Source organism: Papaver somniferum, unplaced genomic scaffold (genome assembly GCF_003573695.1).
Source record: "Papaver somniferum cultivar HN1 unplaced genomic scaffold, ASM357369v1 unplaced-scaffold_65, whole genome shotgun sequence".
In the NCBI taxonomy this organism is placed as follows: Eukaryota; Viridiplantae; Streptophyta; class Magnoliopsida; order Ranunculales; family Papaveraceae; genus Papaver; species Papaver somniferum.
The window spans coordinates 4,258,697-4,285,961 of record NW_020649304.1 but is presented as its reverse complement, the minus strand read 5'-3'; the positions used below and the strand labels follow the sequence as shown (position 1 = coordinate 4,285,961).

Genomic DNA, 27,265 nt, shown 5'->3' with positions numbered 1-27,265 from the left:
TAACAACCTTAAAAAATATATTATACAGAATAAGAAATTGATTATCAAAGAATTAAGGACAATTTTTGTCATTTATATAATATTATAGGGATAGAAAAGAAAAATCATGCTTTAAGATAAGGTGGGACCAATGTAGTTGATCTCGGATTTCGGTTTGTCTCGGTCCCGAGCGAGATACTGATACAATGTTATCTCGGGGAGATTCCGTTTCCAAATTTCGGTGTAATTTCGGTTCCAATTTTTATACATATAATTTCTATATATATGTTAAGATATAATATAATGAAATGCTATCAAATTAAACAAAACAAACAAATATAAACACTAAGCACTAAACAAATATTCAAAGGAGACTTATGATAAACTCTCATAAGGTTTAGCTAATATGAATACAGTAATAAAAATGAAAGATTTAACGTTTTGGTGGGATATATTAAAGAGAGTTGTGATCAAACTAAGTACCGGTTTAGTGGTTTGTTTTTAGGCTTAATGCCCTGGGTTCGAAATACACACCAAGAATTTCGTACTTAGCGAGGCTCAACACGTGTTACTATATGGCTAATGCCTAGCTGGGTCTCTCACTCCACGTGTTGTTATATGGACAAAACGTGTTAACATATTTGATATTTCTAAGAAAAACCGAAAGTTCTGGTTCTTTCCCAAACATTCTTTTCCACTCGCTCCTCACCCAAAATTGTATTTCAGTAGTTAAACAAAATTTGGAAATGAAATTTCTTTGGTACTTTCCGATGAGCTATGAATGTCGACGAGATATTTACATGTTGTCTTTTCTTTCATTTCTTTTTTGATCGGCAAATGCCCTTGTTTTTTCTTTTTTCGATCATGATATTTGTAAGTGGGGATATTGGAGATATTAATTTGTGATTTGGATAAGAATATGCTCAAGTGAAAGATGGTTTATCGTCTTTATGTTTTGAGTTCGGTTACTGAAGAGATGATTAACGACAATTACAGCAACTGGGTGAGTAGAAATGGCTACACAACCTGATTGAAGAAATGGATTTCTTCTCTTGAATCATATATACAGACTGTCTCAACCCATCTCACAAATTTGTTTTACACTTAAAAGCATGTGATTATTTCTTTTACTGAGATACCCTCATCTCGGCTGACTTGTATCGGCTTGATTTCGGCCGAGTCAAGCGAGATTTCCGCCAGCTTTCCGTCCTGGCGAAATCAGCTGTCTCGTTAAGTTGTGAGCCGAAAACGAGAATTTCGGCGGAATCTATCCACATTGGGTGGGACCAATGCTTATGGTTTTAGAGCTTTTAAAAGCTCCTCTCCCCCGGTTTTTAAAATTTGGGAAATTTTGGAAGTGTTTTTGGTTAAAAGCACTTTAAAAATATTTTACCGAACACTAATAAAAATAATTACTATATATATTTTTTAAAAGTGCTTTTTGAAAAATAAAAACATTACCAAACCTAGCCTTATTTTTAGACATGCCATTCTTAGAACATATTACTCCCTTCGTTTCTAAAAAATAGGCAGGTTTGTGTGTAAATTTACACACGAACCTGCCTATTATTTTGAAACGGAGGTAATATTATTATTATCAATGTTATAATTAAAAGTGCTACCATGGCATTCTTTCTTAGGAACCAGTTTCCATCTTGGATAAGGCATATTAAGTTATATCATGGAACTACGTCTACGTAGTAGTTCAAGCACCACCAATAAACATGTATGCTATCTCTGCAGTAACACTGCATGCATAGTTATCTCACATTTCTTTTTATTTTATTTTGAAAATTGCTTTCACAAATCTGCATGTGATATATATGTCTTCCAAAGAAGATTTAGATAAATTTGTTGTATATTATTTGATTAGAAAAAGGTTTATAATACTAAATCTAGAAAAATCAATACATGAATTTAGGTTTATAATACTAAATTTATAATATCAAATCATTACATAGCTAAAGGGTATCAGAGTATTCTATCTCTTTAAAAATTTAAACTAATTAGACTTTCAAGAAAAATCTCTTGCATTTGTCAACGGACGCGGGGCTAAGCCCCGCCACACTAAATTCGTTGACCTCACCAGTCTCGGTGCGTAGCACGGATTACATACTAGTAAGATATACTAATATCTCCATCAAAAGAAAGGGAATGCTGCGGAATAAGGCCATAATTTAAATTTCCTTGCTCTACTCGGCAAATGTCCCTGCTTTATTTTCTCTGTGTTTTGATTGCTGGTATATCACTTCAATAGTTTAATAGCATTTTAAGGTAAACATCCAAAGTTTTGTAAATATCACACAGCTACATATTAACTATTCAGGACGACAAACACAACTTAAAAAATAAAATAGTGACAGGCAACCATTGTTCTGTAGCCACTACATAGTGGTGACATATTCCAGTGATTCACGACCACAATCCCTGTCCAGTAGTCATAATCAGCCAGTACCTAAAGGCCTTCACCGGTGATAAAATGAAAATATAAATATATAATCATGCAAAGAAGGGCTTACAGTTACACACTAGGTTTTGGCAAAAGAGTAGACAAGGCAAGCCAAAACCAAGCTTCTTTACCTAAAAGTAGAATTAACTGCTGCTCTCTGACCATTAACCTATAAATTTGACATTGCTTATAGTCTGCCATTTGGACTAATACCTGCTACCGGCTGTGCTGCTCTTTGGCCATCACCTATATAAAAAAGTATCACACGAAGATATATATATATGCGCAGTTTGTGAACATTCTACAGTGCATTCTATAGTGCATTAACGGAAGGTAATTTCAAAAGATCAAGAAACATTCTACAGTTTTATGGATGGTAAACTTTTTGCCCCAGGGCATGAACCGGGGAAGAAGAACTGTCATAAAGAGGTCTGGTTCGCATAATGTGCTCTGCTAACTCCAGAATTTGATTGTGCACCACCAAACTCATTAAGTAAAAATTACAGAATCAAGATGTACACTATGTTTTGGGAGTTATGATTATTGAAAGATAAAAAGTTGAATTACTAAACAGAATGGCTTTAGTGACTAATCTAATTTCTGATAGATAATGCTCTAGCATTAGTTATCTAATATGACTTCCACTAAAATCCCTTTGTATCTTCGCTTTCCAGATCGGATCATTGCGAATCGTGGATCCTTTTCCATAAGTGCATTCTTTTTTTATAAAAAAAAATGACAATACAAATCCCTAATAATCAATCATAATTATATAGAGCGAAATACAATGTTCTCAACTTGGGGAGCTTCCCTAGTGCTAAAGAGGGCCTATGTTTTGTCCAGCTACTTATCAAAGATATCCAAATCCTCAGAAGATTTATATTTTTGTTTGGTTAGCTTATATGACCAAACCCTAAGACAGGAAAGTCCGATTAAGAGGGGTCATACCTTCATAATCTTGATTATCATCTGTTTATTCTTGTTTCTTGTTTCTACTGTCTAATAGAACTGAATGACAACTCTTTTTGTGGCTGGCACAGTTGCAGGCATGTTATGCTTTTGTCTCATCTAGATTACTTTATTTTATTTTTTGAAGCATATTTAATTTATAGAATACATAATATCTAAACTAAATTACTTTATAATTACGTATTTGTAGCTTGGTTAAGATTTCTAATCTTTTATTTTAATTTAATATTATTTTCTATTAAAAAACTGATTTGTTGACTAAAAATAATTTTAATGTCGTTTAACATAGGTATAAATTATATAACTATACTCTATACCTGCTCCCCCGTGCTACTCTTTTTGACCACCTATCTTACTGCAGTTTGCCCGATTGAGAGAGAGAAAAAGAATGGAGATCGGTGGTGTACCTGTAGTCACTCTGAGCTCCGGCAGGGGCATGCCTATTTTAGGTATGGGAACAGCTGAAAATAATCTTCAAGGGTCTGAAAGAGTGAAATTGGCGATCCTGAAAGCAATAGAGGTGGGTTATAGACACTTCGATACAGCTTTTGTATACCAGACAGAAGGGTCTCTTGGTGAAGCTGTAGCTGAAGCACTTCAAAATGGCCTAATCAAATCTCGAGATGAACTCTTCATCACTTCCAAGCTATGGTGCGCTGATGCTTACCCTGATCATGTCCTCCCTGCTCTTCAGAATTCCCTGAGGTAAATTCTGTTCCAACTCCAAGTATAACAATGGGCCTATAAGGTGAACCTTAAAAACGTCTGCACCTGAACATCTATCAAAACCAATTACCTGTCATTCTGATACAAGGAAGAACTATGAAAAAAGTCGGAAATTAAACTTGATGGACAGCTTTCTGGTACAGATCTTTCCATTTCTCAGAGTAAAGTGAATGATGATTTCTTTTCTTTTTTTTTGTATGTACAGGAATCTTAAGTTGGAGTATCTGGATCTATATTTGATACATTGGCCAGTAAGCTTGAAACCGGGGAAGTTTGTGCATCCTATACCGAAGGATGAAATATTTCCAATTGACTACAAGTCTGTATGGGCAGCCATGGAAAAGTGTCAGATGCTTGGATTAACCAAGTCGATCGGGGTCAGCAATTTTTCCTGCAAGAAGCTTCATTATCTAATGGCCACTGCCAACATCCCTCCGGCTGTTAATCAGGTGACCTATGAAAGTTTCATGCCAAATAATGTTATTACTTATTAGACATCAATCAAAATAATACTGCAGCTAGAATTAAGGTTCTTACAACTGTTATTCTTATATTTGAATTTGTACTGGCCATAAGGTGGAGATGAACCCAATATGGCAACAACAGAAACTAAGGGATTACTGTAAGACCAACAATATCATGGTTACTGCATACTCGCCTTTGGGAGCCAAAGGAACTATGTGGGGCTCCAGTGGAGTTATGGACTCCGAGGTGCTGAACCAGATTTCCCAGGTCAGAGGAAAATCTGTTGCTCAGGTTGGTATTTCTAAAGTATTTCTCAAATTCTGCCATGCCAAAATAATGGATGTGATTTGTACTCCTTTATACATATTATTTCACATCTTCAGTTGGTATTTCATTTTGAATCCTATTCAGGTTAGTCTAAGATGGGTATACGAGCAAGGCGCGAGTCTTTTGGTGAAAAGTTTCAATGAAGAGAGGATGAAGGAGAACCTGAAGATATTCGATTGGGAACTGAGCCCAGAAGACTTGAAAAATATCAGTGAGCTCCCACAACGCAGAGTGTCAACTGGTGATCCTTTTGTCTCCATTAATGGGCCCTTCAAATCTGTTGAAGAACTCTGGGATGACGAAGTCTGAAACCTGTCCATCCATCCTATTTTATAAAAAACTTATCAGTACTTGTACTTCTTCTCTGCCAATAAATGAACCTTTTTAATATCTATTCACAATTATAGTAATCTATAGACATGGATCTAACATCAGAGAAAATCATTTCACATAACATTCAAGTGATAAAGTTGAACAGAAGATACATAGATTTGTCGACTTACCTGACAGGTCAACCGCTTAAAAAAGCTTCCCATACCAAAGAGGAGCTGGAATTTTTTCTCAAACTGATTATGCACATTTATGCATTCACATCATCCTCTGCATGCATTGTAAAATTGATAGTGAATATACTCAATCAAATAAAACAATTTCAATTCGAGCCTCCACATAGAATATTTTTATCACTTCACCATCAAAGTATGCCGTCTTACACCTTAAGCCAAACTGCACCATATGGAGGTTCTGTTAAATTTCACTCTTGATGAACCAACATACAGAAATGACTGTTACAGGCTTACTGGAATACAATAGCACAACCACATCCGCACATGAAGAGGACTAATTTTTATGGATCAATTCCCTATTTTATTTCCAAGTTGCCGCTTCAGGCTTTATCCAAACATACTAATAGAATCTGCATTATTTAGAACTTCGTACAAAATATATAGTCATACAAAGTATAAGAAACCCTTTGCTATCAGGTCAAATGTTTAATTCATTTCAAGACAAGAAATATTTACAAGTGGAATTGGAGACTTAGAAAGGACGAAATTTGAAAGAAGTGTTCTACTTCTATATGGCAACTGAAATACACCTTCAGTAACTTCATAACACATCACACAAAAGTATCGCTACATTCCATGAACTATAATAACACCAACTTCAAGCTTCAGCCTGATATTTAACACTTTACAGGCCTCTCATAAGTTGGTGGCAAAGAGGGGCAGTTTTCATTCATTTTGGCGTATGGCTCAATAGTATTATACTGAGGCAACTCCATGCGATACTCCCCAAGGATCTGGCAGAACGGGAGCTGATCATTCTCATTATTGCACCAAATTGGCAAACGTGTTTGGTTATTCTCAAATAATTTAAGTACGTATGCATCACGGATCTGTTAACAGCATTGCAGACATGTCAAAAACAACGGCATTAAGATCAATAAAAAGTGAATATATTAACTGCAAGGTGAAAAAATTTCAGTTTAAGCATGAACGCAATGGTGAAATACATAGTTCGATACATACCGTGAACTCTGTAACTTGAATAGAGCTAGCAATAGGACCAAAGAGTCCAGCCTCTTTGTACATTTCAAGGATGAAGGCAACACAAGTCGTTGATTTGCCATCACTGTACACCCAGTCATCCTGTTCGGGAATCGTAAGTAAATGATCGAATGTTATACCACGCTTTTCAGTCTCATCAAGTATTCCATATAAATCCAGACCCTGGACGGTTATTTTACTAGTTACTATCCACTAACAATATGATATAGCACTTCATTATTTAGGAAGCTAAAACAAAGAGACTATTTTTGTAATATCATGGCATTCCGTGGAAATAAAAATTATGAAATAATGTGTACCTCAGTTCCTAACCGCTTGTTTAGAGCTTCATTCCACATATTAGCAGCATATGCAGGTTGAACTCTAGTCCACATAGACATAAGAGAGACAACCTATCAACAAGTGAGCAAGTAAGAAGGTTAAAACAAATAACAAGTACATACCCGAGAGAAAGCAAAAAACTGTAAGTCCGTTAATTAAAAAGGAAAACAATAAGCATGCCTTTTATGCACAGCATCCAATTTCCTTGAACTTACTGAGACATTTTTAACCGGTTTTATTACTATAAGAAAAGGAAAACATGCAAATCATTGCTTATAGTATACTATCAAAGACAAATATAGAGGAGCAGAGTAAACGCTCAAAATAAATCCAGATTTGCAAAGAAGAGTACCAAATGAGAATCAAGAGGTGGCGGATAGTTGTCAGCTATGGTATCAATCTAACTGAATATCATATTATGGTAACCATATGGCTTGCCTGACATACTCCGAGCATATGCCCACGCAGCAGTGGCATTAAACTTTGCACGCATGTCTGGATGTAGAGGAAGCAGAGCTATATGCGGGTTTGAATTATCCTTAAGTGCCAGTTCCCACCACTCTTCCCATGGAATTACCACTATAATTTCCTCTCCCTGCAAGGCAACCAGAGAAAAGTTAACAACTGTAAATGTCATCTCAACATGTGTCACAACCAACGCCTGTTCCCTAAAATAGGAATCTTCAAGAGAAACTTAAATATCAAGGACATGCCTTCTCATTCTCATGCCCTGATTCACCAACCCAGAGCTTGCCAGAATCATCCTTCAAGCAAACAGAAGTGTGGCCAGCAAAAGCCCCTGTTACCCATTTCTCTAATGTCTCAAATCCACCCCAACGACCACGGATCTTTGAAAGTGCTAAGAAATCACCAGAATGAACATCTTCTGGATTGATTGTCGCAATCCAAGGCTTACTACGTCTCTCAAATGTCGCTCCCATGTGCTTTTGTAGAAACGCTAAATTTGTGTTCTGACCCCAGACAGAGTTCGAAAATAGAGGCAGGACATCTATCAATGACATAAAAGTCCCAAGCATTCCTGATGGCATAAGAAATACAGATATCCCATGCTCCTTAACCTGATAAACGATATCTAGACATGTCAGAACTTTGTTTTTGATTAATCTTAACTAAAATGAAATAAAGAAAGTTAAGCATATCAAAATCAGCCATACATATTCCAACTCAGCAGGCTCTTCCCATGCATCTATCTTCAATGTATGCTCCCGCGCAGAAAAATACTAATCCCAAGTTACCCTATAAAGTGTTGCAAATACATAAAGATCCATGCATGTCCAGCTGTGTGCCTCATCTGTCTGTTACAAAGAATACAACGATGTCATCGGGTTAGAACTAAACTGAATCGATGGTTCTTCTTGACCAAATTTACATTCTGATTGATATTGTCATCGTCACATTACTTTCCAAACTAGGATAAAAAAAAAAATCATCCAAATTACACTAAATTTGGAAATTAAGAACTAGTGTGTGGTGACATACCTTGAGATATAGAACACCACCACCCAAACCCTTATCATCATCTCCAGTAGTACCAGTAGTAAACTCCATACGAGCTTGATTACCGTAAAAACAAGCACCTTTCCACTCAATAGAACCATTATTTGGACTAACAGATCCAACAAAAGATGGTAAAAGATCAACAGCACTATGAAAATTATTAAGCAATGGCCATGAAACTTGTCTAGGTAATACTGGCAGGACATCGTTAACCCTGAACGGTACTTTGAAAGATTGCCCAAATTCAAACCAAAACCCTAGGAACAGTAACATTCTCAAAAACATGATCAAATTCTTTGAAATTAACACCATTGATCTTGATTTCTGATCAGGAATTTGAGAAGGATGTTAATTGGAAAAGAATCGAAAGAAAATCTAATTATGGAGAGAATTAGGGCATTGGATTTGTAGGTAGGACTAAACCAGAGAAAGACGTTTTCCGAGAGTTTGTTGGACTTTTCTCTCTCTCTCTCTCTCTTCTATTCCTTGTAAGACTTTAGAATATCCATTCCACTCCACATGGATAAGAAATTACAGTCCTTCTCGGAAGTTAAGTTTTATCATTTTTAGTTACCTCTGATCTGATGCGCGGTTAACTAACTGTACGTTCAGAAAATAATTGTTTTGTTATTCCGTCAACTTACCCGTAGCGGGTTTCACAGCGGCTCTCACCATACCTCTCAAGGTGGTTTGGGCTAAAAAAGCCAATCTCGGAGCTTGGCCTCATCTCGTGCCTAGTTAACAATTTGGCATTTGATGATGGAAAATTTCTTGTTTGGTCCTAAGCCCATAAGGTTATTTATACTAGGGTCTAACCGGATTAATTAGTTATCTACAGGTCCATATTTAACCAAAACATGGAAATGACCAGAAACTCCTTGTTGCCAAACGTGTGTGCCTGCACACCTTTAATATCTAATATAATTCGATATTTTTCTCTCTCCCATAAAGAAACCTAATTTATCTACATATATAATAAAAAAAAAACATAGTAGAAGACCTAGACGTTCTGATTTGTGAAGTTTGAGAAGAAGTCTACATATGTGTTTGCTGAAAAAGTAGCATAAAATGGTATGAATTAGTAGTACGTATATGATGTACTGAAAAACCCTGTTTTATTTTAACCAATATGATACATCGATAGTTTTTTTTATCTTTTACTGTTCAAATCAGCAGCGCAACAATGTTTTAGGAGATAGATTCCCTATTACATAATTCAAAAACTGATGAAAGTTCTTGAATAAGAAATCAACATCATGAGCTAATCCTTATTTGAAAAGGACCAAGCAGCAACATCTTCTCCAGGAACTAATGCAACATCTTCTCCAGGAACTAAGCATATGCTAGTGGATAAAAAACCTGCAAAATATAAGAGTACATATATGATATACTCTCAGAAACTAAAAAGCTACACAAATTGAAACCGAAAAAAAGGCTCAGAATTTTCAGTACATAACTTCCATACTCATTAAAAAACCATTCTTATGCTTACATATATGAATCTGTGTGTTAGACACTGTGAATTTGCAGTACATAAATGATATACTGAAAATAAAACTAGTTAATTTGCAGTTAATAAATGGTATACTCAGAAAAGTTCCTAGTGTTTGGACTAGATATAGACATCTTGAACCTGTAAATGCGACCAAAACGTAACAATATTGACACAACCATGATGAACAACGGATAAAAATGAGTAGTACATGCAATATGCACTGATTCAGCTAATTACAATTCTAGATAATCTAATGTATTAACAAGCAATTACGAACCGTACATATATACACGAAACATTGAACACATCAAAGTAATACTGCTCTCGTACATACAAAATATTGAACACATCAAAATAATACTGCTCATTTTACATGAAACTAACTTGAAAAAATTATCAATCGAATTACAATCCACTACGACGAACAACAACGAACCTGTAAAAACAAAACAAAAAATCATGTTACCTTTAGGTAATCCATATATGAATTGTTGATTCATTATCTAAATCAACTCCAAGATAAGAAAAGACCGATGAATCTACGAACATAACAGAATTAAAGCAGTTCTTTTTAGTATTTCATATATGTACCTCTGATTTATAACTAAAAATCAAAGAACATAGTTCAGTATTACACATACGTACTCATGGATGGAACCCAAAACTCTGAATAAAACAGAATCAAAAAAAGTTTCTATCAGTGCGCCATATACGTACTGCATAATCATGAACTAAAAATCAACTTCATGTAAAGAAGAATTGATGAAACGATGAATATAACCGAATCAAAGCACATATTTCAGTATTACACTTACATACTCATGGATCGAACCCAAAAACAGTGGCAAAAATCTGATTAAAACATAATCAAAATAATTTTATATCAGTACGCCGTATACGTACTGTCAATTCATACACAAAACCAAACTGTAACAAAGCTAAAAACATAAAAGCGTCATGAAAATCGATTTGATCTTCATAATACAGTCGAAAAACAAATCAAAAGAAGAAAACAAACAAAATAATCAAAGAAGATGATTAGAAAACATACCTGGAACAAAATATCATATATTTATTGCTGGATCAAACAATCTCAAACAAAAACAAATTTATTATTTACGTCTAGATCTGAACTATTTTCATCAAAAACCATCAGTACATCATATATGTACTGATGGTTAATATACAAAAACAAACTAAAAACCCAACAAAATGAAAGTAAAATATCAGATCTACTAACGAAATGTATATAAAACATGCTTATCTATCTAGATCCGAACTAAATATGAGATCTCCAACAACAGACTAAGATGAATTGAAAAATCAACATAGGAATCAAATATAAACCAAATACCTTGACTAATTCTTAGCTGATTTTCTTGATCTGTAGGAAGCAACAACTTCATATACAGTATCTCAATTGATTTCGCCATTAGACTGAAAATCAAATCCAAATAGTTTCAAAAAAAATATGAGACGACATTAAAACTAACTAAATCTCGGCTAATGAAACAAGATTGAAATAAATAATCTCGCGTTCGACGATTAAAACCCAAGATTTTTTTCCTTCTTCTAGCTGCTCTCCGATTTGGATCTGAGAGATTGAAATGAAAAGAGAAAAAATGAAGTGAAATTTAGTTACCCTATTTTTATATACGTGAGGGTGTTTTGGGAATTTAAAAATATGTCTCATGTATCTCGCACATGTATAGGACCTGGGAATAAAATTTTAGGTCCAATTTTCTTTTTTCTTTAAAACTTTGGACCTCATGTTAATGGGCTTTTGTGGGTGGACCTTCCACTAACTAGTATCACTAAACTAGTACCTATAGGTAATTCCTACTTTGATGATTGTACGAGAGGTACAGGGAGATCACGAGTTCAAAGTACCAAGTACAGCCACACTTGCCGAGTTCTTCTTATCTATTTAATTTTTTAAGTTCAGTACAAGCAGGAAGACGAGTATAAATACTACACAAACCCTGACTGAGAGCATCAACTGCTCAACTGACTGCACGTAGACACAGCACTGCCACACGATTCCAATTAACTTATTACTGCTAAAGAAAGTAATTAACCTGACATTTATTAACTAACTAATTTAAAAACTACTAACTGCATCCCAAAGCTGATAGAGGCAGCCATCTTCAACAGGTACATGACATTACCCCGATCTTCAAAACATTCTTGTCCTCAAGGATTAAATTTAGGGAAATGAGCCTTGACATTTGAAGCATCCTCCCAAGTAGCGTCAGCTGCAGCTGAGTGAGACCACTGGATCAACATCTGAGGAATAGTAGCACGTCCCCTGGTGATTAATTTCTCTTGTGCCCAACATGGCTACTAGTTTGAGGATAATTTTTCCATCAGCATCAGCTTGTGGAAGGGTTGGGGCAGTGATAACAGCAGAGCCTATGCGCTTCTTCAACTGAGAAACATGAAACACAAGATGAATTTGAGATGAAGCAGGCAGTTGAAGTTTGTAGGCTACTTGGCCAACTTTGGCAATCACATGGAATGGGCCATAGTATCTTGCCGAAAGCTTGAAATTCCTGCGCAGAGCAATGGAGGATTGCCTATAGGGTTGGAGTTCAAGAAGACCAAGTCACCAACCTCAAACTTTCTATCAGCTCTTCTTATCAATAAACACTTTCATCCTCTTTTGTGCTTTGTGTAAAGAGTCTCTCAACAATTCCAGCATTGCATCCCTTTGAGTTAAGTAATCTTCAACAGCTGCAACAGAAATAAGAGCTTCATTGGGAAAAACAAGGTGTGGAAGGGAGTAACCATACAATGCCTTGAAGGATATGACTTTGGTTATGCATGACTCTATTTAAAGAGCAGAGGTGTTGTTTAATCCTGTTGGAAGTAGATCTTGCAGAAGGTTGAATTTTCAGGAAAATAAAATCGCATCTAGCTTTCAAGATGAAACAATACATATGGTAGCAGAGGTGGGAATCTAATCCTTAATTTGACTTTTAGGTTGAAACCAAGAGTTGAGCCATTTGGAGAAGTCGATAGCTTCACCAAAGATCTGATCCAAATAGGTTTATCCAGACAACAGAAGCATAGGGACAGGTGACGGGGGTATGAATTATGTCCTCTTTAGCACATTTACAAAGACTCAATGTAGTTGAGGATACTTGCAGTTTTTGCATTGGTATGCAAGATTCCATGAGCACACTTCCATATGAACATTTGAATAAATGGGGAAGTATCTAGTCTCCGTATCTCTTTCCAAGCTGGGTTTTGGATGTTTTTTTTAATACTTTTCATGAATTTTCCTGTCATATAAAGACTTGACAGTGAATTCTCCATTGTGAGTGAGACTCCAGACTATTGTATCTTCATCCTGATAGTTGATGACGATATTTTGGGTGGAATCTTAACCGTCTTTATTGAACCATAGAGTAAGAAGATCCATATCTCTTTCCCCTCTAGTGTTGATGAGTTGGTTGACAGTTATAAGATCATTAGGGCAAAGATGTAGTTTAGCAGTAATATTATCTTTCTTGTGAATCCATTTATCTTCCCATATTATGATATTTTGATCTTTCCTACTTACCATCTATAGTATTTCTGAATATTTTCCACCCCTTCCAGAATTGCTTTTCATATTCAAGAGTCGATTCCTTTTGGTTTAGTATCCATTCTGCTTTCTATTAAAAAAAAAGAAAAAAAAGAGAGAGACACTCTGATGACTTCTTCTCCATTGAAATGGTTGGCTTTCATGGTGGAGGACCATAAAGAGTTTGGTTCAGATATAAGCTTCCAAGTTATTCTAGTGATCATACCACTGTTAAAGACTTTCATATTCCTGAAACCAAGACCAAGTATATCTTGCATTTGCACACATAACCCCAGGCAATGATGTACAAGCCTTTAGGCTTCTCAAGGTCTTTATCTATAAGAAATCTCTTTGAAGTTTTTCAATTTCATGTCAAGTCTTCTTTGATAACTTGAACCAGTTCATCTGGTAGATGCTTGAAGTGGAAGTAACACTAGCAATCATAGTGGCTCTGCCTTTTGGGGATAAATTTTAACTTTTCCAGCCAGCTAACCTGAATTTTAGCTTATCAATGTAAGGTTTGAAATCCCGGATCTTGCTTTTATTATGGAGAAAGGGGGGCCAAAGTACTTGTGTTTGGAATCAATCCTTTGGACCATAATGTAGTTGCAATGTAGGGATCAGTGTTCTTGCTGAAGAAAATCCCAGATTTGGAGAACTTAATCATTTTTCCTGAAGAGTTGATGAAGTTATTGAAGGATATCTATCAGATTTTTGTATTCCTGCATATTAGCTTTAGATAAGACCATACAATCATCTACAAATAAGAGGTGGTTGATGGGTGACGCACCATGACATATTTGGGTACTATGAATCAGGCAAGATGTTCAACATTCATGAGGGATTTTATGCATAAAAGGAATATGTAGGGGGATAAGGGGTCCGTCTGAGACCTCTGGAAGGACTGAAGGATTTGCCAGGGGTACCATTAACCAGCATAACCAGGTTGGTGGTAGAGATACATTGATGAACGAGGTTGCACCACCTGTCGTTGAATACTATTTGTTTCTTGATAGCAAGAAAGAAACTCCAATATACTCAATCAAAGGCCTTTGGCGTATCAATTTTGGTTCACATTAGACCTTTGTCACTCTTTTTACCATTTTTAGTATACATATGGCGGATGACTTCATGGGTAATAACTATGTTATCAAAGATTTTCCTGCCATGTGTGAAAGTTGGTTGAAATGGGGAGGTGAGATTCGGAAGGAGTGGTTTTAGTCCTTGGGAAATTAGTTTATATATGATTTTGTAGGTGGTATTACAAAGGGAGATAGGTTTGAAGTGGGAAGGTGTTGTGGGTGATTCAGTTTTGAGTATGAGGGAGATGAAAGTGGAGTTCATTTCTTTTAGGATAAATCCAGAGCTAAAGAAATGTTGGACCATGTTCACAATATCTTCTCCAACAACACTCTAATTGGCTTGAAAGAGGTAAGGTTGTAACCCATTAGGACCTGGAGCTTTATCTCCTTCCGTAATGAATAAGACATTCTTGATTTCTAAAGTGTCTGGTGTTAACATGAGGTGTTCATTTTCAGTAAAGGATATGGATGGGGGTATGAGGTTGACGATATCTGGGTTAATGGTGATAGAATCAGCAGTAGCCATTCTTTCAAAATGATCTGTGAAGCAATTTATTATCTCAGAGCTATCATTGATCCAATCACCTTTGCCATTTTTGTATAGCATCAATCTTGTTTCTTCTCATTCTTTTCCTGGATGAATCATGAAAGAATTTAGTGTTTTTATCCCCTAATATGATAGATTGATGTATGCTTTTTGTTTTCCAGAAACTTTCTTGTATGTCATACCAATATTTTATGTTTTCCTTGGTTTCTCTGATGGCAGCACCTCTAGAGTTGTCGTAGATATTCTTGTCTCAGCTTTACAATCTTTAAGATTAGTTTTTATGTTGCCATAAACTTCTTTGTACCAGAGTTCAACTTTGATTTTGACATCTTTCAGTTTTCTAGCAATCACATAAGCAGAGTACCCAGGGTAACTTTGGTTCCAACATTTAGATAAAATATCCTTACAACCCTTGTGGTCAAGCCAGGGACCAAAGAATTTGATCAATCCAATTGATCTCAGTTAAAGCAGAAGAATTATTCTTCAGGTATATAATTCCTCGGGTAAAGGTCATGGGTATTGATGCTAACTTATGGCACAACACAACAAGAATCTTGTGTATTACTGTGTGTCATCTAATATCATATACATCAACCCAAAATTATCATCATTATACATCTTTATGCAGTCATTTTTTTTTGCTAAATCAATTATTTATTAATTTCAAATCAAAGATCCAAAATACAATTCAAAATAAGAACAAAAGAAGAAAATCCTCAAAATTGGAATTACAAAGAATTAAACCTCTAACTGCTTCTAACAGAACCTATAATACTCACAATGAGGCATTTCAATTCTAGGTAAGAAATTAGGTCTGCCTTTGTAGAACTGTCTTTCACCTGCCATCAGATTAGATCCTCTCTTAGCCACAGTGTCAGCAGAAAAATTTACCTCCCTGTAACAATGTTCAAATTGTATGGAAGGAATTCTTGATTTTGCTCTTCTCCATCTGGATTTCAGAAACCATGGTATTTTGCTTGCTTCAAAATCTTGCAATACAGTTTTGGAGTCTGATCTGATTATGATCTTTGTTAAGCCCCATTCCACAGCTAACTCAGTTGCACATAACACTGCATAGTTCTCTGCAATGTAATTTGTTGTAATTCCCGAACCACCACATAAGGTACCTATTACTTGGAAAAATTCATCTCTGATGACCACTCCAAATCCAGCTGCTTCTGGATTCCCAAATGATGATCCATCACAACAGAAAAGAATATAGCCATTTGGTGGAGGAGTCCATAAACATGCTTTGATGCACTGAAATTTTGTGTTTCTGTGACCCAAGTTGAAAAAATTTATCATCTGATAATCATAAGCCTGACTCCATTTATGCCCTTTCATTCTCATACCTCCTTCCTTCACATATTTGATTATTTTTCTTTGAATATTCTGAGCCTTTGGTTTTACTTCTTCAAAGTACTTCTTGCTTTTTTTTGAACCATATTTCCTTGAGAATAACACAAGAAGATGTAATCCATATTTCTTGTATGAGAGGACTTTTACTTTTAGCACATTTCCATACATCTTCAAATGATTGAGGAGCCTTGAATATAAAAATTGCTGAAATCCATTCCCATATTTCAACACTAACAACACATTTCCAGAGTAAATGGTCCATACTATCCTGATCTTTTTCACAGACACAAGATCTAGATGCTAACTCATACCCTTTACTTACCATAATTGCATCATCAATGTATATTCCTTGCACCAATTTCCAAATATTGCTTGCTATACTTGGATGTAAAAAGTTATTCCATACATACCTTGACCAATGTTTCTTAGATTCTTTGTGTCTGAGTTTGTTTGTTGTTGCTGACATTGTAAATGTACCTTTAATATCACCATTCCGTATTAATTCATCTTCATCTCCAAATATTTCAGGTAATTTTTGATTCATTAACACAGCGTTAATTTCATTTGGTAAATCCCATGAACCTTCATATAAGATGTCAGCTAGCTTCATCTTCTTGTTGTTTAGAAAGAGTTGAGAAGATCCCATTTTATCCACCAGAGGAGTATCACCTGTCCAAACATCATATCAAACTGATATTTTTTCACCCGTTCCAATGTTCCACTTGATGTCTTCTTTTAAGACTTCCCATTCCCATTTAAGACCTGGCCACACTGTAGATAATTGCCATTTATGACTCCATTGACCATTTTTATCCATATACTTAGCTTTAAAGAAAATTTCCCACTCTTCATTTGAGTGCATGATCTTCCACATCATCTTCATCAGCAATGCTCTGTTTATCACAGCAAGTCTTGGAATAGCAAGTCCACCTTCATCAAAAGGAGTGCAAACCCTTTTCCAGTCCAAAGTTTTATACTTTCTAACTTCTCCATCACCTGATCAAAAAAAGTTTCTGATAATTTTTTCACAGATTTTGATTACAGAAGAAGGCCATTTGTATACTACCATATTGTTTACGGTAATACTGCATAGAACTGACTTAATAAGCACCAATCTTTCTTGAAAAGACAACATTATTCCTTTCCAAGCAGTAAGCTGGCCTTGTAACATTTCTACCATTGGCCAAACAGTTGAGGTTCTTACTCTGCCTGCTGCTAAAATGACTCCTAAGTATTTGTCAGGAAAATCACTTCTCTCCATTTGCATTATATCTTGTATCAAAGTTTTCCTTGAGACAGTTATGCCATCAATAAAAAGTTTACTTTTAGTCTTGTTAATGATCTGCTCAGAGCTTTTTTGATATGCATTTAATAACTGCTGAAAATTTTGTAGGCATTTCTTTCCTCCATTGCAAAACATAAAAACATGATCTGCAAAAAAACATATGAGTTGGACCTATTCCATTTCTTATGACCATTGGAGTTATCTTGCCTTCACTTACTAGCTGAGTAATCTTTTTACTTAGAACTTCCTCCATTAGCACAAACAAAATTGGAGATAGGGGGTCACCCTGCCTAAGACCCCTACTCACTGGAAAGAAACCACATGGACCCCCATTTATCAACAAAGATATTCTTGCAGATTTAAAGATAATGTGTAACCAATTACACCAACTTGTGGAGAAACCAAATTTTTGAAGTACCTGAAACAGAAATTCCCAAATCACAGAATCATATGCTTGTGAAATGTCAAGCTTAAGTACAACATTACCTCCTTTTTTTTTTTATTTCATTGACCATTTCAGAAGCAAGAAGTACCTGCTCTTGAATGCATCTACCTTTTATGTAAGCTGCTTGCTGAGGGGTTGCTAGCTTTTCCATCAAAGTACTCATCCTTACAGTCATAATCTTGGTAATAATTTTTAAGCTCACATTACTCAGGCCTATTGGCCTAAATTGATTTGGATTTTTTGCTCCCTGCATTTTTGGAAGAAGAACAAGAAATCTTGAATTGAGTCCTTTGGGAATGAACCTTCTTCTCTAACAATATTGTATTGCTTGAACTACATCATCTTGTATGATTTTCCAGCAGGCTCTATAAAAGCAACCTGAGAATCCATCAGGACCTGGAGAGCTCTCAGCGTCCATGCTAAAAACAATGTTTTTTATCTCATCTGCATTAGGAACTGAATCCAGCATATTCTGGTCTTCTTCAGTAATCTTCTTTGGAATTACATCTAATAGTGAATCAGCTGCTTCTACTTCTTTAAATTTGAACTTCTCCTCAAAGTGATTTACGATCTGCTATCTTTTTTTGATCAGTAATGGCATTCCCAGCTTCATCCTCTAATTCACTTATAAAGTTTTGAGCTTGCCTTATCTTGATAGAAGTATGCAAAAAAAAATTGTATTAGATGCTCCCTCCTTTATCCATTTAACTTTAACTTTTTTTTCAGCATTGCACTAAGTTGGACCTCCTTATTGTTAAAAACATTTTGTGCTTCCACCAATTATTCAATTTTTCTTCATTAAAAGGATCATTATCAGATATATCCATTGCTTCTTGAACTTTGACTTCAGCTTCTTTCTTTTGGACATTAACATTCCCCAAAATATTCTAATTTCATTCTTTAAGTATAATTTTTAATCTCTTGAACTTTTTTTGAAATACAAAAGCAGGGTCTCCAACAACTAATTCTGACCAACTCTTTTGAACTGTTTCCATGAAGTTAGGATGAGATATCCACATTTTCTGAAATTTGTATGGTGAGTTTCTTGGCTTTGAAATGCTCAAACTACCTCCCAATAATGGTGCATGGTCTGAAGCAATTCTTAATCCCACTTTGAAACCCCAATCCTCATAATTTTGTAGCCAATTTGGTTAAACATTGCTCTGTCCAAACTGCAAAGAATCCTTTTACTTCCATATTGACAATTAGACCATGAATATTGTTGTCCTGATTTTGGAGCTTGAATTAATTCACATCTATCAATACAATTATTGAAATCTAACATTGATCTTCTATTATAAGCTTTTCCTCTAATTTTTTCTTCTGCACAAGTGATGGCATTGAAGTCCCCCAGAATTAACCATGGCTTCTTCAATTCACTAGTTATTTCCATTTCAGACCATAAAAATCTTCTTTGAACTACCCCCACATGAGCATGAACTTCGGATACTAAAGAATCTCCCATACTTATAGTGATTATTTGACTAGACATGGACACTACTGTTAGTAATGTCTTATTCCAAAATAACCAGATGTTCCCTTTTTTATTTGAGATTGAATTGTGAATCACCATACTTTGCATACCTGGTAGATTCAACTTATTGCAAAAATAAGAAGTGCAAAAATAATTTGGGTCTACAACCCAAACTAGAGAAGGATTAAATTGATTTACTAAAGACCAAAGTTTTTCTTGAGCCCTAGGTCTTTTAAGGCCCCTTAAGTTCCAGAAGAGAACTTTCATTGTTTAGGATGGAGGCCTGTTGTGCCTCCTTTTCCTTGATTTCTCCTAAGATTATGTTTCACTGGTGCTGGTTGAGTAATTACCTTTGGTTGTACATTCTTTTGAGTATCAGTCTTTGCAGCCACACTTGGTTTTTGAATAATTATGGACCAAGAAGTAGTAGGCACTTTTTCTTCAGATACTTCTCCATTTTTACCATTGACATATTTGACAACACTTGTATCAAGAGAATTATCTTCCACAATTTGTAAAACTTTAGCTAGACTTAACATTTCCATATTTATGTTCTTCTCCTCATTATCCATATTTTGTAAAACTTCAAATCTACCTGAATTTCTTGGAAGGATACTTATAGTGCTCTTAACTGGTTCTTTTGTAATATTCTTTTGAGGCAAAGAAGTTTCACATATATCGAATTTTTCCATAATCCGAACTGGAGTCATATTCACATTTGTTGTAGTCTGGCTACTTGCTTGATGTTCTTTTGTTGTTTCTTGATTTGGACTCTTTTTTGCTCTGCATTCTAGTTGAGTATGGACAATAATCTGGCAATTTGGACAAAATTTGGGTAGCTTAGTTAGCAGGACATTTTGCATAAAACCTCCATATTTGTTTTTAATCCATAGTTTATTAGGAATTTTCTTTGCTAAATCAATTTCCACCAACACTCTTGCATATAGACCATTTTCATAATTTAGAGTAACTTCATCAACCTTTACTGGTGTGCCAATTGCTCTACTAATGGTGAAAAGGGTTTTCTCATCCAAATATTCAAGACTAAGACCAGGATAATGAAACCATACCATAGCTGATGATGTCCTCTGATTTTTTGGTCTGAAATTAGGCATCCAATTCCGAACCCTTAAAACTTGATCTGCAACCTCCCATTTGCCCGCTTTAATTGAGTTCTTATCTTCCATATTCTCCAATTTGATTGTGAAAAATCCCTTTCCCAGAGGAATCATTTTACATGAACCAGTTAATTTCCATTGATTCTTCAAACTTATAACCGCATCCACAAATTTAATTCTCAAAAAATCCAATCTACCAATTAACAAAAATTTCCATACATCATATTTGTCTTCTGAATTATTATCTATAAGATCAATTGATGGACATTCTTCAACAGGAGTAACCAGATCTACAACTGGGACCTCCGTCGAAAGAAAACCTTATTTGCCTTTAATATTAAGCGAGTATAGCGATTTAAAAGAGGATTTAAAGATAAATGATCATTACGTAATAACACCAATCATCAATGAATATGTTAGAACACCTGAGGAATGGTTATCTACCTTGGAAATTGATGAATGAAACTAAAAAAAATTCTCCGAGTTGATCGCCAATTTTCAGAGCACTGAGTCGACCGACCCTATCTTCTGTATAATTCTGTAATCTTCCATCTTTATGAAGTCACATAAAGATGGTGTACCTAGATGTCAATTTCTATAATTCTTAATCTTCCTCTTAGGCATGTACATGACATTTGGTATCAGAGCTCTGATACCAATTGTCATGAAACAGAATTGATTAACTAACAACAATACCTTCTCTTCCGAACTTAAGGATAGAGCCTCAATTTCATTAAATTTCTCATTGGTTTCTCTTACAGCAAGCACGGTCAATAAATAGCCGACTTCTTTTTAACCAATCACCCAACGGGTGTAAACATCTAATGAGTAACCCTAACTAAGAAAATAAACCAAATACAAGGGAGTACCCAAACATGAAACAAATCCCAAAGTCTAAAGACCCTTAATTAGGTTCAAGTGTTACTAGTTACATGACAATACCCGGCCCCCTCCTTTGGAAGATCCTTATCCTCAAGGATAAAATCTGGGAACTGTGAGTGAATGTGGCTGGCACCTTTCCATGTTGCATCTTCTGAAGGAGCTTCAACCTATTGTATGAGTAGTTATAGATTGTATTGTTGCCCCTGAGAATATGTCTGGAATCTAGAACTGCTATTGGTGTAACTATGAAAGAACCAGAAGTATCAACTGGTGGAAGTGTAGTGGTAGTGGTAATATGTTGGCCTACCTTTTTGTTCAGTTCAGACACATGAAAAACTGGGTGAATTCTGCACTCCACTGGTAGTTTGAGCTTGTAAGCCACATTGCCAATTCTATGTAACACTTCAAATAGCCCAAAGTATTTAGCAGATAGCTTCATATTGATTCTCAGAGCAACAGAAGATTGTCTATAAGGTTGCAACTTCAAAAATACCCAATCTCCCACTACAGAGGATCTGTCAGTCCTGTGGTTATCTGCAAAATGTTTTATCCTGTGCTGAGCTTTAGAGAGATCTTCCTTAAGTAATTGGAGCATGTGATCTCTCTCCAGGAGGTAGTCACGAACAGCAGCAACTGAAGTAGTAGCTTGGACTGGAAATGCCAAGTGAGGTAGAGTGTAACCATATAAGGCATGAAATGGAGTCATCTTGAGACTGGTGTGGTAGTTTGTGTTAAACCACCATTCTTCTAAGGCCAACCAATTGAGCCATAATTTTGGGGTTGAACCAGTCATGCATCTAAGATATTGCTCAAGGCAAGCATTTATTCTCTCAGTTTGCCCATCAGTTTGTGGGTGATAAGAAGTGATGAGGGTTAACTGAGTACCTAGAGATTTAAATAGATGCTGCCAAAAGTGGCTGAGAAATACCTTATCCCTGTCTGACACAATTGAGCTGGGTAAGCCATGAAAATTAAAAATATGATGAATGAACTCCTTTGCCACAGAGATTGCAGTGAATGGATGGCTCAAGGCAATAAAGTAACTGTATTTAGTCATCTTTTCAACCACAACCAATATGACATTCTTTCTGTAAGACATGGGTAGACCTTCAATAAAGTCCATTGATATGTGTTGCCAAGCTGTGTCTGAAATTGGTAAAGGTTGTAGGAAACCAGTTGGTGAAGAATGTTCATTTTTGTTGCATTGACATATATCACATTGAGCAACAAACTGAAAAATATCTTCTTTCATCTTAGGCCAATAAAAATAAGCAATGGCTCTGTTATAAGTGCCCAACATGCCAGAATGTCCACCCACAGCTGAAGAATGCACACATAATGTATAATTTGATTTCTAAGCTGTAAAGAATTGCCCACATAAATTCTTATTTTGTACCTGAGTATGCCATTGTGCAATGAGTAATGAGGATGGTCTGGTGAAATAAGCAATTGGGAGATGAGTTGCTGCACAACATTATCATTAATGTAACTTGAAATGATGTCTTGAGCCCATTGTGGTTGAACCAATGATAGAGATTGACAAACAGAAGTATCATGGTGAACTCTTGATAAAGCATCAGCTGCTTTATTCTCTAGCCCCTTCTTGTACTTGATGATGTAGTCCAGTCCTAAAAGTTTCATGAGCCATTTCTGTTGTAACACAGTAGTGATTCTTTGTTCCATGAAGTACTTCAAGCTCTGGTGGTCAGTGTGAATAATGAACTAATGGTGAGATAAATAATGCTTCCATTTCTGTACAGACATTACAATGGACAATAATTCCTTCTCATAAGTGGACAAGGCTAAAGCTTGTGGTCCCAATGGCTTGTTGTAAGAGAAACCAATGAGAAATTTAATGAAATTGAGGCTCTATCCTTAAGTTAGGAAGAGAAGGTATTGTTGTTAGTTAATTTGCAATTTTGTTTCATGACAATTGGTATCAGCCATTAAAGATCCTGATTGCCTGAAGTTATGACCGGAGGTGTTGATAAACCTACTACAATAAAAGAGGTTACAACTCAGTTGCAGACTCATTCAGATCGGTTACTAACATTGGAGGAGGCTGTTAAGAAAATCTCTTCTGAGGTTCGTTCCTTGTCTAATGATATCATTCCTGTCAAAGAATCTCTCACGATGATCGTTTTACTCTGTCAACGGTTGGGTACTCCTACTGATCCAGTTCCGTCGGAAACTCCAGAACAACCTGTTATGGCTGGAAATCATGAGTTGATTCATCAATCTGGTAAATATTCTCGACACCCTAAATCGATTTTCCCAGATTCGATGGTTCTAATCCTAGAGGTTGGCTTCGTAAGTGTAATCGATACTTTCAGTTAAACTGTACTGATAAACTTCATAAAGTAGATCTAGCTTCGATTCATTTTGATGGTAAAGCAGATTCATGATTTTTAGATTATCAAGAGGGTAAACCTTTCATAGCTTGGCCTCAATATTCATCTGATGTGTGTTGTCGCTTTGAAGACGTAGCTTATGATAATTATGTAGGCGTTTTTAACAAATTATCTCAAACTACTACCGTTGAAGAATATTATGAACGTTATGAGTCTTTGAAAGCTTTAATGAAATCTCACAATCCCATTTTATCTGAAGATTACTATACTATGAGCTTTGTCAGTGGGTTAAAGGAGGAAATTTTTAATGTCGTTCAGATGTTCAAGCCTACTTTAGATATTGATGCCTTCTACCTTGCTAGAATCCAACAGGCTTCTGTTGACTTTCAATACAAACACCATAAACTATTTTCTCGACCTTTTTAACCTTCTACCACCAATTATTTACCCTCTAATTCTAAACCAATTTTATCACCCCTCACAACTCCACCTAAACCATCTTTTTCAAACACAAAGCCATTTATTACACTAAACTTGAACCCACTACACCTCCAATTAGGAGACTTACCCCAACTCATATGAAAGTAAGAAGAGACAAGGGTTTGTGTTATAATTGCGATGAACTTTATAAACAGGGTCACATGTGCAAGACTCAGCAATTGTTTATGTTGGTAGCTTCAGATGATATTGCATCACCTTCTTCTGAAGACACTGAAGATGAGGTTGCATATCCTCCTTCCCCTGTAGTGTCTACCATGGAAATATCCTTACATGCCTTAACTGGATTCGTAACCTAGAATACTATCAGAGTACCTGGCCAACTTCATTCTCATGACATACTTATCCTGATAGACACACGCAGCACCCACAATTTTGTTGATGCTAAATTAGCTGAGCAGTTACAACTTCCTATTGAGCCCACAGGTCAAATGCTAGTAACAGTTGCTAATGGTGATTCAACTATCAGTAGAGGTATCTGTTGTAGATGGTGGATTTTCAACAAAGGGCAAAACCATAAAATCATGAGGCATGTTTTTGACACGGCTTTCAGGCATGCAACGATTCATATTTTACGAAGCCATGATGAATATGTTTTCGAAAAGCCTCCACTAGCTGAGCGTTCGATCCCTGGCATTTCATCATGGCCTCTATGTAGAATAATGTAATTGAGCGGTTCTCCGTAAGATTGAGAGCTTAACACCTTCAGGATGTCGGTGACACTCACTGTTCCCTGACTACATAGAGGAATTCACCTCTACATAGAAGAATGATTGGGCGGTTCTCCGTAAGATTGAGATCAATAACGCCTTCAAGAGGACGGTGACACTCACTGTTCCCTGACTATGTAGAGTGTCCGTGTATAGACTCAGGCGGTCCTCCATACATGAAATGTTGAGAGGGAAAAACGTCTTCGGGACATTGGCAACACTCGTTGATTCACTGACTATACGCAAGAGATTAATTTCTATGTCATATTCGCCACAGAATTCCTAGAAAATAATCTATCTTATCTTATTACTCCTATTTCATGATCGAAATGGTAATAGATAAATGTATTACTCCGATTTCATGATCGAATCCACGACTGATCTCATGAAATGGTAATAGATATTACTCCGATTTCATGGTCGAACCCACGGCTGGTCTCATGAAATGGTAATATCACCACTTATTACTCCGATTTCATGGAAAAAAAAATATTGAAAGAAATAAAAACCATCATTTCAAACATTTCACCGAACATTTCAGCGGCACTTGAAGATGAAGATTGCATCTATTTGGAAGATCGTTTCGACATGTTTATGGAAGATGAAGTTGTTGGTAAAGGATATCAACATTCTGATTTCAACATTGGTGATTTTGATCCCATTTTCAGTGAAGAACTTCAAGAAAATGAAGTGCATAACCTAAACCAAACATATGTGGACGTATAGAAATGAAACAACTGTATTATTTCATTATTCCTATTTCATGATCGAGTCCACTGATCTCATGAAATGGTAATGGATAATCTTAGTTACTCTGATTCTATGGTCGAATCCACGGTCCCATAGGATGGTAATGCTCGTTTTATTATTCTGAATTCATAGTCGAATCCACATCTGATCCTATGAATTAATAATGAACAACTATTCATTTTTATTACTCAGTTTCAGGAATTATTCTCCACTGAATTTCATAAATTAGTAATAAATACTCAACAACAGGGCATCTGGACCATCACTAAGTAAGCCCCACAAAAATGGTGCAAGTGTACTCGACAATGATGCACGACTGAGCACCCGGATGCACGAACGAGCATCCAAAAACATGAAACAATGGGAAATCCTACACAAAAAAGGAGAGAGAAAATAATAATAAAATAATGGAGAAGCGCCCATGGGCAGGACCCACCGGCCGGCGGTCTTGCCCTAGCCGTAGCCGGTCCCATGCTTCCCCATTATTTTTTCTTATTTTCTCGTGGTTTTTCATAAATTTATGGAGACTTCTCCATCTTGGAAAAATTCCTAATTTGTGCAAACTCGTGAGTTCTCCATAACTTGGTGGATTCACCAAATAAATTATAAAATAAGGAGAGGCGTGCGGGACCGGGCAACCTAGCCGGCCGGCCATGCCCAAGCCGTGGCCGGTCCCACACCTCACAATCCTTAGCTTTTTATAATTATTATGTCAAAACTTCATGGATTCTCCATATCTTCATGGATTCTCCATATCTTCAAGGAATCTCCATAACTTCAAGGATTCATAAAAAATAAATAATAAAATAGGGAAAGGTGTGCGGGACCGGGCAACTTGGTCGGCCGGCCGGCCATGCCCTATCCATGGTCTGTCCCACACCTTGCAATCCCTAATTTTTCATAATTATTATTTTCCCTCAACTCATGAAACTCCTGGGTTTGAGCAAAATTCTTGATTTCCCAGTCAAGATGAAACTCTCAGTCAAGATGAAACTCTTCTGAAAATTCACAATATTGCTCAAATGCGCGACAGAAAATACTGCAACTCTCAGTATGGAAACACGAACATCATGGCAACACGTGCATGCCTCCACGACCGACCAGGTCGTTCCTAGGGCTTGCACTAAGCCGGTCCCACGCGTTTTCGCAATTCTGACCTAATTCACTCAATTGCTCATACTGGGCCCGAAATCTCTCCAACCAACTGGAGAATCCTCCAAACGACCAACAACTGGTCACGTGACCACCTAGAGCAAGTCCCATGCCCTCTTGGTCGGTCGTCATCTCTCATACCTAGGTTTTACACCTAATGCTGAACCCAACAGTATTTTCTGTAAATGGTGAATCCACCATTTATTCATGATTTCTCACCAACTCTC

The 27,265-nt window shown here is 36.2% G+C and overlaps 1 protein-coding gene and 1 pseudogene across 1 annotated transcript; one reads left to right on the top strand and one right to left on the bottom strand.

Moving 5' to 3' along the window:
* The first annotated feature begins 3,716 nt into the window (after nucleotides 1–3,716).
* Nucleotides 3,717–5,241, top strand: LOC113343629 (non-functional NADPH-dependent codeinone reductase 2). Its single transcript, XM_026587751.1, has 4 exons — nucleotides 3,717–4,102; nucleotides 4,329–4,572; nucleotides 4,700–4,879; nucleotides 5,000–5,241. The coding sequence occupies exons 1-4, from the start codon at nucleotides 3,786–3,788 to the stop codon at nucleotides 5,222–5,224; spliced, it is 966 nt and encodes a 321-aa protein (XP_026443536.1). The 5' UTR covers nucleotides 3,717–3,785; the 3' UTR covers nucleotides 5,225–5,241.
* Nucleotides 5,242–5,834: 593 nt separating this feature from the next.
* On the bottom strand, nucleotides 5,835–8,826 carry LOC113343767 (annotated as a pseudogene).
* Nucleotides 8,827–27,265: the final 18,439 nt, after the last annotated feature.